Source organism: Cupressus sempervirens, chromosome 2 (genome assembly GCF_028749045.1).
Source record: "Cupressus sempervirens isolate cs-2001-9-10 chromosome 2, ASM2874904v1, whole genome shotgun sequence".
NCBI lineage: Eukaryota > Viridiplantae > Streptophyta > Pinopsida > Cupressales > Cupressaceae > Cupressus > Cupressus sempervirens.
Window position 1 is genome coordinate 285,342,671 of NC_143119.1, and position 16,549 is coordinate 285,359,219.

The 16,549-nt window shown below is 36.3% G+C and overlaps 1 protein-coding gene across 4 annotated transcripts in view; it reads left to right on the forward strand.

Moving 5' to 3' along the window:
- LOC149572176 (AIG2-like (avirulence induced gene) family protein) overlaps positions 1-16,549 on the forward strand; it is a 218,136-nt gene that overhangs the window by 149,675 nt on the left and 51,912 nt on the right. For all 4 annotated transcript variants that reach the window (XM_089813439.1, XM_089813441.1, XM_089813442.1 and 1 more), the window contains one exon: positions 5,208-5,309. In XM_089813439.1, the coding sequence (XP_089669565.1) occupies positions 5,208-5,309 (102 nt within the window). The remainder of the gene's footprint in view (positions 1-5,207; positions 5,310-16,549) is intronic.

Sequence of the window (16,549 nt, forward strand, 5' to 3'; positions counted from 1 at the left end):
GCATCTTGTCTATAAGTGCTTTGTCTTCTTCATGCAATGCCTCCATTGCTTTAAATAGTTTTATTGCTTCTTAGAAGAGTCTTGGCGGTATCTAATTATTGGTCAAACATTCCTCCTCGAGTTGCTATCTATGTATTTACACCTTTACATACGCCTCTGCTATATCTGGACATATATACCTTTTATATCTATATAGATCTTTGGGAACTATATTCTCTCAATGCTCTTTTACTTCTTTAGTCTCCACTTATTAATATACATATAGATTGGACTTGGCGAGTGATTGCAAATATTTAATGGATCTTACTCAAATATGCTTTGTATTCACTTATCATGACATCAATGACAAATATCTGTGAAACTTTGACATCAATGACAATAATTCTGTCACTCTCATATTTTAATCTCTATAAGTTTCTTTATCTCTAAGTGTCAATCTTTTTAAAATAAAAAGAAATCTTTCGTTTTTTGGTTTCTACTTTTTTTTAAAATAACAATTATGTTCAAACTATGGACCATGTTTTCACGCTGCAGGCTATCATTGAGGAGGCAAGGCACTACTTTCAGAAGGTATATTGTTGTTTTGTGGACTTTCGTAAGGCTTTCGATTCTGTTCCTAGGTTGGCCTTAATTCAGAGACTTCATGAGATTAGGATCTCAGATATGTTATAGATTGCTATTATGACGCTTTATGAGAAGGTAACCGGTAGGCTCAGGACTCCGGAGGGTTTTTTTTTTTCCGATTCAAAGCACCATTGGTGTGAAGTAGGGATGTCCTCTTTCTCCTACACTGTTTGGTTTGTATATTGATGAGTTGGAGGATTTCCTTGTGAACTCCTCTCAATCGAGCGATGGGTGCTATTTACATGAGGTTTTGATTTCCATTCTCCTTTTTGTTGATAATGTGGTTCTCTTGGCCTCTTCTCTCGACAGCTTGTAGAGACTCCTTGATGGTCTGGCTTCTTTTTGTGATCAGCAGCAGCTTGTGGTCAATTTGTCTAAGACTCGAGTTATGATCTTTAACTGTTTAAAGACTCTCATCTTAATTTCTTCTTTGAGGGTCAGGAGGTTGAGATTATTTCCTCTTATATGTATCTTGGTGTGAAGTTCTCTGGGCCGCGCTTTAGCTTCAGACCAGCTATTCAGTCTAGAGTTAGTAAGGGCATGGGTTCCCTTGCTTTGCTGGAAAGATAGTGCTTCAGGCATCATTTCCAAGATATTTCATCCAAGTTGTCCCTTTTTGACTCCTTGGTCTGTCTGATAGTTCTTTATGGCTCGGTGGCTTAGGGGCCTTCACTTGTTGCTTCTGATTGGGCTTCTATAGAGAGGGTCCAGACATTGATGTTATGCTGTATCATAAGATGTCACATACTCACCCCTCACAACATTGTCTTAGCCGAGTTTGGAGCTCACCCTCTTAACCTTGCCATCATTTTTTATTTGATTTGGTTTCTTCATTGGCTTCGTGGTTTTATGGAGTCGGGGGTTGACCAGCACAAATACTTTCATCTGGCATATTGTTATTCTGTTGAGATTATGAGATCTGACACCTCTACTAGATCTCGTTGTTGGTACGCCCAGGCCACCTCTTTGTTGGATTTGATTGGTATTGAGATAGATTGTCTTCCTCCTTATCAGTTTTCACTTGATACTCCTGCTCATCTTCTTCCCTCACATTAGGAGTTGAATGAGCACGTCAGATAGGATTTTTACAGACAGTACATTACTGCTACTTGAAGCAATCCCCCGAGAGGTCTTCGACCTAGGATGGCCTTCTATGCTAAGCATTTTCTTGTGATTCAAGATGGTATTATTGCTTGCCTTGCTTATCTCTATCGGCGCTGGAATTATGCCTTATGGTTTTCTCTAGGCTCATTTAGGGTTGGTTCTCACCGCCTCCGGGCTTAGACTGATCACCATATGGATCGGGTGGATCGGATATGTCAGTTGTGTACTTTAGCAAAGGTTGAGACGGAGATCCACTTCATTTTTCGATGAGATTAGAGGAAGCTTTTACTGCCTTTATAGAGACTGTTCTCTTTCGATGTTCTTCAGTTATATTGATCAGCGGTGACTTGCACTTTATCTTCAGGAGGCCACCCATCTTCGAGAGATTACTATGTAGTCTTTTATACCTCAGAGGCGTACTTCAGACCAGCTCATAACTGCCTTTTTCTCTACCTTGTCTCCTTCTCGGGGCTTGAAAAGGCTTTCCAATACGTCTCATTCCAGATTGGTTAGATATTGCATTAGTTTATCTAGGTAGCGACAGTCCTACAACAGCTCTATACGACAGTCTAAGACTATGGATCGCCCACGGGTTTACCCATCTATTACTGATTTCTTTGTGACAAGGAAGGACCCTTAGTCCTTACCTTGTCTTCTTTCTTTTTTTGTTCCTGGCTTTTGTTTCTTCTAAGTCACCGTTTGGTGCTTCTGCTTTGGCCGGTTCTTCTGTTTGTATGCTTAGTCCCATAAACCTTGTTGGTTTTTCGTGGACATTAATATTATCTTATCTTATCTTGTTTCATTATTAGAACTGCACTTTTATCTTTCATATTTTATAACTGGCTCTTCATTAACGTGCCTTAATCACAATCAGACTTCATAAAATGTTTCTTAAAAGAAAGTAAATTATACTTTACTATGCTTGCATATCTTCTCTTTTTGCCTTATTTTTGACTTAACAAATTACACCGTTGCTTCTTTGTTTCTTTTTCATAAACTTCAGTGCTGTTTCATTGATATAATTGCTGCCATGAAAGACTCATGATCACTGCATTGCTATCCGTGATCTTTATTCGTTTTGTTATTTCATACTTTGTCTTTTCTGATTTTATCTTATATGTTTGCTTATAAAAAAACCAAATCACATCTTTTAATTACTGATATATTTTATACATGGATTTCTGTCTTTGTTGTCTGTTTATAATTTAATATAGACAATTCTTTAATATAAACAATTTTAGGTTTTGTCTTCTAACTTACTGTGGTAAATACTTCTGTTTTCTGAACAAATCAATTCCTTCAGTCTATGAGTCACTGCCTTTTGTAGAGATCACTGCTTTGGTAATTACAACACTAATTTTTGAATTACTTGCTATATAGTAAATATATTTGAATTTATTAATTACTGTTCAAATAACCATTCCAAAATTGCTGCACATAACTTTAATCATAATCACTGCAAACAATCAAACAAATCTGTTTTTGATCTGCAAACTGTTGCAAGTACTTTATTACTGTCCTATGATGATGACTGCAATATCAATTACAATCATTTGTATTCATTGCCACTTCTATATCATCAATGTCTTGTTCAATATACATTAATGACAACTGTGTTATCAATGACAAGCACAACTTTCTAACAGGGCTCTGCCACCAGAACCCTGCCCCAAATCTCGACAAGGTTTGCTACTCGACTACAAATTTCCACCCAATCATTGCCATGTTTTTTACGTTTATTGGTTTAAACTTAGAACTTAGTATGTCCAAGTTTCATTTGCAATTCTATTCTTACTCTTTGGTTTGCTTTTAAAGTTAGAAAGCTCTTCACACCATTGTTAATGTCCAAATTTCAATACAATCATTATCATATTTTTGATGTTCATTATAGTTAAAAAAATCTTAAACTTTACATAGTATGCCAAAGTTTTGATGCACAATTCTTATACTTAATGCTTGTACATCCTTTTATAATTATTTTCAAGTACTATTCATATTTGTGCCAACTCCTGCCACCACCCCGTCATTGCCCCCCTGCCATATCCAAACTTAGCCCGCTTGTAATCCCATCCTTGAAACCCATCCCCCAATCCCCCCATTCCTGCATGAGAAAACTTGGTGGAAGATAGATAAAGTTTGAATTGTCCAAACATCTTGAAATTTTACAAGGATGGTGGGATGTACTATAAAGGGGACATTAAAGCATCCTTTCATCCAAATGATTTGCCAATTATAATATATGATGGTACATGGAAACAAAAAATAGGTAGCTTTTACAGGAAACACCAATCTCTCAATGCTAAGGATAGGATGAGGTATTTCTTTGAGTCTTGCTCAATTACCTTTTACTAATTTTCCATCCATTAATTCTTTAGAGGGTGTTCCTTGAACTTCTTGTCCTTCCCGTCTTGGTTTTGGTCTCTTATCAAAGACCCCAAACCTTTCAGTTCCAGTTACAGAACCATTGAGGTTCACCCATGCTGATTCTCCTCTGGAAGATCAAAACAGGACGTTGCAAACTGCTCTTGATTTGGCTTCCTTAACTTCAGATATCCAGTTATTTGTATCAAGCTGAACAAGGAAAATGTCTTAAATTCTGGTGATAATTAAGTGCATCTCCAATCCTCAATATCCTGGTGATAATTATCACCCCATTAGCTTTCGTATAATTGCTGACTCTTTATCTCAAGAAGGTAAATGATAGATACAATCAAGATGTAAAGATATAGTCAGACGCTAAGAAAATCCTTTGTGATGTTACTCTTTAATACTTCAAAAGTCCAGGTTGCACTTGGTCAGTTTTAGGATAGTCCGTGTAGATGAAGTGACTTCAAAATCAAATGCAAGCATCAGAAAAATAAAATGGATAAAACATTAGCTATAATATTTTAAGCAACCAATTCTCACCTGTATGAAGTTCTTATCCCTCTTACAACACCATCAAAATGTTATGGAACCTACTCAAACCATGAGAAACTTAAATGCCAGCAGCAATGGAGAATGCAGAACCTCAAGGACCTGGGAAAAGATGGAAGAGTATTCTTTACATCATTCAAGGGTTCTTTAATTGAATGGGTTAATCTTCTCCATCATTGAATCTTTACAACTAGAGATCTTGTGTCTTGGTTATCCCTTTTGGCTTTTGCTAAACAGATCTATCTTTCAACAATGTTATAGCATGTGACACACATTAAGAATGGCTCCTGAAATAGATGGTTTCAATGGGACGGTCTGCTGTATGTTGTTCGACTTAGTCTTTTGTTAAGTGTACTTAAATGGCCTAGATTTCTAATTACCGAATAATAGAATTAAGTAGTAGTAGATTTACTTCTACTCATTTTGTAAATGTTTTATCAGCATACATAAAAACGTGCATATGTATAAAAAATATTAAATCCTTTTTTTTTCCTTATAATTGGTTATCCACATTGTATTCCAATATTAATTTGCTACCTTTATTTTGAGTGTTCAAATAACAGGACAAAGAGGAGCAACAGCACAGTTCCAGTCAATTAAAAGCTTACACTTATGTATGGGCTGATGTAAACGATAAAGATTTATATGGAGAATGGGATTTTGAGGTATTCATGCTCTTGCTTTTCAAATGAAATTTATAATAAGACATAAAAAGAGAGATTCTTATTATTAAATTCAACTTATATAAATATTACTTTAAAACCGCCCAAGATATATGTTGCATTTTATTGTCCTCTACAAGACAACACAAAACAGTAGCATCTGGAGTCTCATTTCAAAGTAGGAGGGGAAGCTCCTTGAGATCTAAACTAAGCCTAAATCTAACTTAAACTAACTTTAAAGTCCAAACAAGATATACAGTTATGCACATTATACAATCTTCTCTTGGGGGGTTTACATAAAGGAAATAATTATTTTCCTATTTATTAACCTCAATTGCTTAAGTTTGTCGAGTAGTAGTTGTTTATTTTGGGTTTTCTATGCATTCATCATGTTGCTTGCTGAAGATAACTGTATAATCTGTTTATTTTCTACCAGCAAATTTGCCTTCATAAATGTGTTCAAATTGTTCTTTTATTCTCGATTCTCTTTTCTTAATTATTTGTGAGATTGTTGTGTGTTTGTGGAGGTTTCTGCAAGAATTGACAATCTTAGTGGATTCTTATTGACAATTGACAATGAAAAATGGAATAAGGAGTGGGAGATAAACTTAATAGCTGGAAATGTTGGAGACGATATCAGTGAAGAAAAAAGTGAAGTAGGTGAATGAGAAAGAGATAATGACCAGCCAATGGATGACAGGGATGATTGATTCTTGAAGGGTCTAGCCAAAATTACTAAAGGAAATCAAATGGAAGTCCATAATGATTGAGTTTCCTGAAATGCTGATGAATTGATTAATTGGATAATGATTTGGAGCAGATTAAGGATTCACAGGGAGTGGAATTAGCTCATACTAAACTGAAAGGGCATGTTGCACTACGGTGGAGGGAAATGCAGAAGGAGAGGGTTGCAAATGGTGATCTGAGAGTAACAAGGTGGAGTCAAATGGTGCCTAGATTGGAGCCAACATTCATACCAGGAGATTATGAATTAGAATTATTTACGAAGATGGAAAATTTAAAGCAAAAATACTTGAGTGTGAAATATTGCCAAGTGGAATTTCACAAAGTAGCTATCAGATAAAGACCACCAGATGGATAGAGAAAAGGTGGCTAGATGCTTAAATGGGTCAATATTTAACATTTAAGATAAGATGAGTGTTGTCAGGAAATAATGTAACGGGATGTAAAGGGATGTATGCGTCAGTGTATCAGGAGGTTCCCGACAGTGTATCCGGAGGTTCCCGACGGTGTATCAGGATGTTCCCGACGAGGTATCGGGAGGTTCCCGACGGTGTATCGGGATGTGTGCCGTCAGGCCGACATGTATCGGGATGTATCCAGAAGGTTCTATTATTGTAGTTGACATGTTGTATGTGGCCGACAGATACCTTCGAGAAGGTTCCTCAGACAATATTTATATCTCCCTTCGGGATCATTGTAATCATCATCATATCAGAACCTAATGTAATATCTCGGCATATGCGAATAATAAGAAGAGTTCTGCTGTTTGAGTTCGTGTTCATTATCTGTGTGCATTTCTTAATTAACCTATGCAGTAAACAATGAGTGTGTCAAAGAGAACATGTTGGAAGAGTGATATAATTCAAGAAGTAGAGGAATATTTATGATAGAAAAATGAGGGGAGCAAATGCAAAGGAAAACAGGTCAATGAAGAGGAACCAAAGCCCAATTGGAGTAGAGGTTCTGGACAGGGAACAAAGGAAGAAGGAGAGTCCTCGTGAGAATCAGGAAATTATGGAAAAGGAAGAGGATTTTTAGGCACATGCTTTAATTGTGGAGGAGCTGGCCATAGGGCCTTTAAATGTCCACAAGTACAGCAAGGAGGTGCAAAGGCTAATTCTGGAAGAAGGTATACTGTAGAGGCTGAAGAAGACAAAGGGGAAGAGACTGCTGAACCCAAGGAAGAGAGCTTGTAATAATTAGAAGAATACGTTTGAAGTTGAAATAGGAATAATAAGAATCCACACATAGGAGAAGTTTGTTCAAAACCATTTACAAATCAGGAGGAAAGTATTGTAAATTAATTGTGGACAGTGGTAGTACAGATAATTTGGTAGCTCAAAAAATTGGGGAGTACTTTGCAAGTCCAAAAGTTTCAACTCAGCAAATACTTGGCAACTTAGAAAGTACTTAAAATTAAAATCTCTTAAAGAGATTTTTTTTTGTAAAATTCAATTACAAGATGTATTGAATTTAAAATTGAGATATGAAATGAGAAAATGCAAGGTTTTATAGCAAAAGCATGTGCAAAATGTACATTAACTAGTGGTTAACCTCTGTTGACATTTTTACCCACATTATTTTGTGTCTATAAAATTGTGAGAGTTCACTTCTGAAAACTTGCCCAGCAAAAAAATATAATCCATACAAATTTTCATGGCTGCACCAAGGTCATCAGGTTTTGATGAGTGAACAATGTTTAGTAAATTTTTGAACAGGTAATTTCAAAGACCGAGATATATGTGATGTGATGCCCATGGATGTTTGTCTCTGCCTATTGGGCGACCATGACAGTTTGATCAAAATACTGTGTATAATGGTGAAGAAAATACCTATCATATAGAAAAAGATGGGAAAAAGTTTACTTTGAAACCATTGAGGACAAGCAAGAGGAGGTAGAAAATAAAGCACATGTATGCATGATTTCAAGTAAACAGTTTGTAAATGAATGAAAGAATAAAGAGGTATGCTCAAGTATATTGACTCATGACATAAGATAATCTAGGACAGCAGTTTGTTTAATTGAAGATATTAACAAACAAATCCAAATTGAAGTTGCAGAGGTTGGAGAAGCAGCAAAGATCCCTGTACAAGAGAAAAATGAAGAAGTGAGGAGAGAGGTGACAGCTAAATCGTGTGTTCTCAAAGAATGGGGACTGTTTAACATAAAATTGCAGTAGACAATGAAGAGGTAAAGTCTGAGTTTTGTAACTTTCTCGAGTAACTAAATTGTATGGATATGAGGATAAATTGAATGGATATGAGGAGATTGGAAAGGCTATTGCAACAAAAGAGGATATTTCAAAGGTAATGGTTGCTTTATCAGATTTTTGTAATAACTTAATATTACTATTGAAGCTGATTTTGGTGTGGGAGGAATAGTAAAGAGAAGTGGAAGAATAGAAAAGGTCAAGAACAATGATTAGAGGTCACAAGTCGAAGAACAAGCTCTTAAGAGTAAAAAAATAGAGTGGGGAAATTCAGATATTGAACTGAAACTCATATTTATGGTACTAAGTTTCTGGATTAGATTGTGTAAAGGTTTTTTTCATCCAGAAACTTAGTACCATAACTATCATGAATTGTGGAAATCTGATTGTATTAATGAAACTCATATTGCAGAAGAAAGAAGGAAAGAGGGTCAAAAATAAATTGAAGGAAAAGCTGGAAGAAGCGAAATGGGAACTTAAGATGGGAATTCTGGTACCGGATCAATGTTTATGAGCTCACACTCATGGAAAATCTATTTTACTCGGGTTGGAGCATTCGGGTTGACGAAAAATCCTATGTGGTCAAAGAGAACTGCTCTTTTTTTATTTCATTTTTATTGTGATTTTTGATTTGGAAGTCTTATTCAATCCTCTCAACCATTCTCTGAACTCTAATGTTTAATGGGTGTGAGCTCATAAACATTGATCCGGTACCAGAATTCCCATCTTAAGTTCCCATTTCGCTTCTTCCAGCTTTTCCTTCAATTTATTTTTGACCCTCTTTCCTTCTTTCTTCTGCAATATGAGTTTCATTAATACAATCAGATTTCCACAATCCATGATAGTTATGGTACTAAGTTTCTGGATGAAAAAAATCTTTACACAATCTAATCCAGAAACTTAGTACCATAAATATGAGTTTCAGTTCAATATCTGAATTTCCCCACTCTATTTTTTTACTCTTAAGAGCTTGTTCTTTGACTTGTGACCTCTAGAACTTTGGTGATGCAAGATTGGCATTGTGAAGCCTACACCAACTGGACATAGCTGCTCCAGCAAGGAAGATTTTATCTGATTGCTTGTTATTTGAGTTGGAAGCACTCTCAAGTGGCGATGGAACTCCTCTATTGTTAGTCCTTGTGTTCTATATTCGATTTTGTCTTTGGTAGGTCTGCGGAGTTCATTAATTTTTTTAGGAATTTTGCAGTTGATTATTTTCATTCTTTAGATAAGGATTTCAGCTGAAAGCCTCTTCATATGTTGAGTGATCTCCTTAATCTCATCCCTGTCTTCCTACATCTTGGTGAGAATTGAAGTATTCTATAAATAGACTGATTGAGAAGGAGGTTTTCGGGCTTGGGTAATCTTGGATTTATCAACAGTTGATTGTAAAGGTGAGGTACTGGATTCTTGATAGACGTATGATGAGTCGGCACTTATTGATTCCTTGAACAGGATTTATCATTCTGGGTGGCCCCAAATGGCCAATTGGTAGTGCTGCTATGAGTCCTCAATCTGTAATTATGCTTATTGTTTCTACATAAGCTTGAGTAAGCAAATTTGGAGGTAGATTTTCTTTGGGAACAAACATGGTTGTCAAACGATCTAAGGCTGCAAAATGGACTTGTCTGCCTGCATCATCACCAATGATGTATGGATCTTGTGGCTTGCCTTGTGAAAATGATTATTGAAGGAGCTAATATGCTCATGCTCTTCTTTTCGTACTTTAAGAAATTATCCATAAAACTCTACAGGTGCAATGTGAATTCTAAAGTGCCCGAAAAAAAAAGTTCTTCCAGATATCTCAAAATGTGATTGACACATTAGGAAAATGAATAAACCAGTAAAATACTTCTTTACTCAAGGAATAGGGGAAGAGGTTACAAGCAACATCTTCACGCTCAATCTTCTGTTAAGCAACACGTCTTGAAAATTCTTGATGTGCTCCTTTGTTTTCCAATTCATGTCATTGATGAGAAACATGGGAAGAGAACTTATCTCGATTCTTTGGCATATGATGGTAGTCATTGAAGTGTATTGGGGAAACGTTGTTTAGAAACCACCAAGTAGCCATAGGTGGGTGTTCGATTTTGAACTTGAGGAGTTGGAGTGACTTACTTGGAATTGCTTGTGTGTTGTGTGGTAAATCGATTATGGCCTTTTAAGTGCTGAAAAGAGTTTGTAAAACTTGGAATACCTTTTGTAACAATTGCTCTTTTATGGTTGATGTAATGTTTTGGCAACTCTAGAATAGGTCTCTCATGCTTCTCAAAGGTAGATTCTAATTTCTTATGAAATCTCTGAGGAGAGAATTTATTTATTTATTTATTTATCTTAGTGTCCTCTTTCTAGCACCAATTTTATTGATGAGGGTGTTTGCATACCACCAACACAAAATGAAATATACAGAGTTTATTCTATCCTCACATATTAAAACAAAATCTCAAATGCTAATATGCTTGATCAATTGAGATGAACCCAAGGCTATCTATGTTGGGTCTTGATTTTCACTTGGATAGATTCAGTTAATGATGTGATATTGCCGGTAATAACTAGAGGACTTACACTAATATTCTTGGACAACAAATGCAACTCTTTCACTCATTATATCAGATTTCTCCTATAGGCTTTCTTGATGATAGGACTTTAGTTTCGTTAAACTCTTATAATGATAGGATTTCAGGCTTTCTATCTTGGCTGAGTTTGGGGCTCATCCATTCAGGCTTGGGACTATCTTTGATTTTGTTTTGGTTTCTCCATAAGCTTTGGGGCTTCGCAAACTTTGCTGAGGGTTGTTACAAGTTTTCTCACTTGGCCTATTTCTCTTCCAAGGTGGTTCTTGGGTCCAATCCTACTGGTAGAGCCATTTGTTGGTTTGTCCACGTCTTTAATCTTTTTGGTTCGATTGGGATTGCGATGGACCACCTTCCCTCCTTTCAGCTCTTTTTGGATGGTTTCACTCACTTCCTTACCTCCCAACATGAGTTGAATGAGCATGTTAGGCTAGATATATATAGGCAGTATTTTATCACGACATGGAGTAACCCTCTAGGTGGACTTTGCCTGAGGATGGCCTTTTATGTAGACCACTACATGGTTATTCAAGTGGGGATTTCTGTGTGCCCCTGGTACCTCACTTGCTACTGGATTCATGCCCTTTGCATCTCTCTAGAATCATTTAGGGTGGGCTCTCACTGGGTACGTATTTAGATTTTCCTCTAGATTGATAGGGATGATAGGATTTTGAGGAGGTGGAATTTGAGACCCATTTTGTCTTTTGATGGCCCCTCTACTTTGAGATTAGGAGAAGGTTTCACTTCTTATTCACAAAGTGTAGGTCCTTCTCCTCTTCTTCAGTTACACTTGTTAGTGGTGTCTTTCCTTCTATCTCCATGAGACAATGTGACTTCATGACCGTACCATGCGACCACTTGGGAGGGTGAACACATTCTCGAGCATCCGATGTTGTGTTTTCTTGAGGACATGCAAACTTTGGGATGGGAGGATTGTAATGTTTCCATCATAAAAAATTAAATTATTAAAACCTTTGTTTATAGGCCGATTGATTTAGTATATCTCGGACCCATTTTTATTTAATTTTTTTTTGTAGGTGTTTGCCGTGCCTCCTGTCGGCACTTAGTTTCTCCCTCGATGGAGTATTTATGTCTGTGAGGTTAAGTTGTTTAGGTATGCGATTTGGATTATTTTCTTTGTATGACGAATTCTTGTTGGAGTTCATTATTGTTCGCCATTTTGGAAGTGAGAGATCTTCCTTATTTGTCTTCTAGTTTCGGTGGGATTCAACCCTCACCTATTCTGTTGTGTTCTACTTTGCTTCGGATTTAACATATCTGGAGCATTGTCTTTGTTTGGAGTATATTTGTGATTGGAACTGCAATTACCTCTATCAGGAGATATAAGTGTATTTTATGAAGACCATTATTCAATTCATCCTGTGAATTTGGCAAAGGTTACATTCAAATCATCTCGGTTAAATATCATTATAGGTAATTATGAATTGTTTGGCAAAGGAAGTTGACGTCAAACTACAATGTCCACCATAAGCCTTACTCCATAAATACATCGTATGACCCATGCACCTCCTCCAATTGTACGACCATCAATCTCTTCACCCTACACCCCCTTTACTTTCCATACTGCACCAACTCAACACATATCGTATGATCAGACTTAACAGGCATCGTACGGTCAATTAAAGGTGTCGTACGACCTACAAATTCCCATACCATACTGACTATTTTCTATCCACATACGAGATGTTTCTCTCCACCGTACAACTGCTCTGGTCCATCGTACAATCTTTACCAATTGGCTTAGACTGTGTACAACTTCCTTTTTGTGGACACAATAGTTCGGTACTCACATTGGGTAATTGATAAATTGAGATTTTTGCCTCTAGACAGATACGAGACATTACACTCAGAGGGTCTGTCAAATCATCCACGAACAAAACAATTAACTTGCTCTCAACCATGTAATTAACCAACACAAAGTTTTTGAAAATCCACAATGTAACTATCAACTGTACTCCACTATCTTAGTTGTACCAACTCTTTGAAATGGAGTTTAGGGTGCTTCTTGTGAAATCTCTGAATAATTCTCTTTGTAAACTCCATGTATAAGAAAATTTGATCATTTAGCATGGTGATCATACCATGTGCTGGTTCCCAAAACTGTGGATTGGAAATCCAAGAGCCTGCCACTTCTCTGATAGGACTTCTCAATCAGTTTTGGCCAACAAACGGGAATACTTCTGAATTCCTCTGCACTTTAGGCTCCGCTACACCTAGTTGGGTAGACCTTCTCCTCGAACTTGATCACTTGGTTTAGAGCTTTTCTAAAGCGAATTTAAGATTTGGAGTTCTCTGACTGACAAGAACCTTGGACTCGATGAAACTGAAACTGGATGTTGAGTGTGAATTGAATGAATTGTATAAGGTTTTAATAATAGATCTGATGCTTGTAGAAGGAATATATAGATTTTCTGACTTCAATAATAGAAAGACCAATGCCTTTGCTCATCCGGGCAATAGTGTCAACTTCAGTGAATTTTCACATACAACTTTATAGTATTCCATGCACTTATATTGTCAACAATTAAATAATCAAGATGCGACAGATCAAATATTTTGCAATCTTAAATTAGTCCAGATTGAACTTTAACTCCTCTGGTAGGGAGACAAACTAGACACAGATACGGAAACAATTTAATATTTCACAATATCATTGATGATCAAACTTAAAATACTAAATGGCCATGTCCACTTATCTGACATTTAAATTGTATACAAAATTCCAAAAAATATTTATAAAGGACGAACGATCTGTAGTTTAAATCTCCATTCCATTTAAAAAATAAGCAAAAGACATTTTATTTTATTATAAAAATAAAAAAATTGAATTTATATTATAAAGTCATAATATAACTCCTTATCCCTCAATGCAAAATAATATAAATACTTCTTCTTGTAGAATATGATTGTTCGAATATGTACGTGTTGAATATTATTTTTGTTCACTTACCGCCACCCCATATTTATATTTTAAATATTCAAGAGTCACGTCTCTTCATAAATAAATTTCATCTCTTCTAAACTATGAACCATTACGTTATACTTCTTTACTTTTAATCGCACCAACTAATTTTACATTATCGGGCTATAATATTATCAACTTTATATGAATTTCATCAGCCCCCTAGTTTTACTTTAATCCCATCTCTCATGCCGGCAAAGAATTTGCTTGTGCCTAGGATCCCTTTTTTGGATATACTTCATCAGCATCTTTAAATCGCAAAGCTTCTGACTTAATCCCGGATACCTTTGGTTGTCGCTTCTAGTAGTGTTCGTGTTCCTTCATCATCATAATTCCTTCATTAATATCCTTCGTCTTATGCTTTGCCTCACTCATTTATGTGTTATGCTGGGTAATTGTTTGCTTTGGTTGCACTCGTTCTCCTCTTGTGCTTGTGAAGTATTGCCATCTGGAGTTTATTAATACTTATTCTGGATGGAAAGTTGTTTAGAAAATATCACCATCGTTCATATGGAATCTGACGTATTGGAAAGTTCTTTGCTCCACTCATCATTCTATTTATTCCGTTTCAATATATAGATGCTTATAATGAAAACCAATCAAAACATTGATTGGATGGCGGAAGATTTTGTCATTCCTTCATTCTTGCTGGAATCAATTAAGACTTTTGACTACTAGACACAGATACGAAAACAAATTTCGAATATCGCTGCCTTGATAAAGTTGTTCTGGGCACAAAAATTTGCCCTACCATAGTCCATGCAAATTAGGACAATGACCAAAATCGAGAAGCTGTTGTGCTTATCAAGCTCTTTGTTATAGATGATTAGTTGCCTCATATTCCTTCTGGCAAGTCTGCAACATATGTCTGTAAGCATTTGAAGGAGTCGCATGAGACATCCGAAAAGAGTCAAGCATTCGTTTTGAAGAGCCAGCTGTTCTCCATCATGATGGATGAAGGCATGTCCTTATTGTAATATCTCACAAAGATTAAGGACATTTGAGATCAGCTTGAAGCTATTGGTCAGAAAATTAAGGAAGAAGAAATGGTAGTCATCACCTTGAAGAGTCTACCTAAATCTTATGAGCACTTTATAGACTCTCAACATTACTTCCACTAATGTTGATCTAAAATTTGCAGAGTTGTGCACCAAACTTCTACAATAGGATCATTGGAAATAACAATTTGATAGCAGTGCCACCTTGTCCTCCTCAAAGAAGTCTTTTCAGCTAAATCCTTTCACAAGGATAAAGTCAAATCTCAACAAACTCAGTCATCTCACTAGACAGGCTCCAGTCAGTCTTAGGACTATTCAAAGAAGGTGTAATGCAACTATTGTCACAAATATGGCCATTTTCTCAATTTAAGCAGCGGAAGTAGGGATGGTCTCAACCTAAAGCCAACGTTGTTGCGCACACAAAGGAAAAAGAGTTCCTTTTACGCCTTCAAGGCTAAAAGACTTGCAGGCCATGTGAAATCTTCTGGTCGGTATATAGATTCCGGTGCTTCTTGACATTTCACTCACAAGAGTGATTGTTTTGAAATTTTTTCTCCCTTTATTGATTCATTATGTTTGTAAGAGTTGAAGAGTATACCATTGTTTGCAAGGAGCAATGTACAGATATAGTTTGGAGGGAAAAATCTAATTTTCCTCAATGTTTACAATGTTCTTGACATCGAACTAAACGTACTTTTGTGAGTCAGATCATGGCCTTTATAGACTTGTGGATACTGGTGATTCTCTTGAAAAAGAGTCTGGTGGTTCAATGTATTTAATGTATTTCATAAATTTAAGGCCTAAGTGGAAAAAGGGTTTGGTGGTTCTATGATATCTCTTAGGGGGGTGTGGTTGTTTTGGTCATAGTTGAAAAAAGCGTGATTATATTGGACATAGCATGATATACGTGAGATACAAACCAAAATGCGATTATCGCCTCATATATTGGAAACTATATAAACAATTTGTTGCGGTATGCTTTGTCAAAAAGTTGCGATAATATCGCAATATGCGTTCAGAAATATTGGCCTATTTGGCAAATAAAACAAAAAACTCCTGCGGCCAACCCAATCAACGTAAAAATAAATAAAATTAAATGCATGCCCAGTGACCATAAAACAAACTAGACACAGATATGGAAACAATGGCATTGAATACTACAGTTACACTTTTCTTTACGCTGATACAATTGGTTTGGTATGATGGTAGACCCCATGAATATTTTCAATGAAATTAAACTTAGGTAGAGTTATGCTAATTCCATCACTTTTTGCTTATTGATGTTGTTTTTATTTGGTGCAACCTGTTGTACTGGATATTTATGATGCTTGTATGGTCTAGCTCTACATCTCATGACTTTGAGAGTAGCCTTCATTGTGCTAGGACTGCACTTCAATTGTTAGTCATTTGTCAATGTTTCATGCTAAGAGATCCTTCATGTTTTCTCACTCTTCTAGATAAAAAATGGTGACTAGAATTTTGGGCTCCATCCCCATGATTCCACCATTCATGAGCAACCTCATCTAGGTATATTGCAACATACTTGTTTGCTCCATCTTTAGTCATCAGATTAAGCCAGAAATGTGTGAAGCTTCTGAACATATGTACATGTTGAAGTCTTCCCTAAACCATCAAAGAAAGGCAAATCATCAATCTTCCTCCTTAAGTCACTGTTGGGATCTTTTTTACCCCAGTTGGGCAAATATTTCATCTCGAGGTCCATATAATCCTTAAG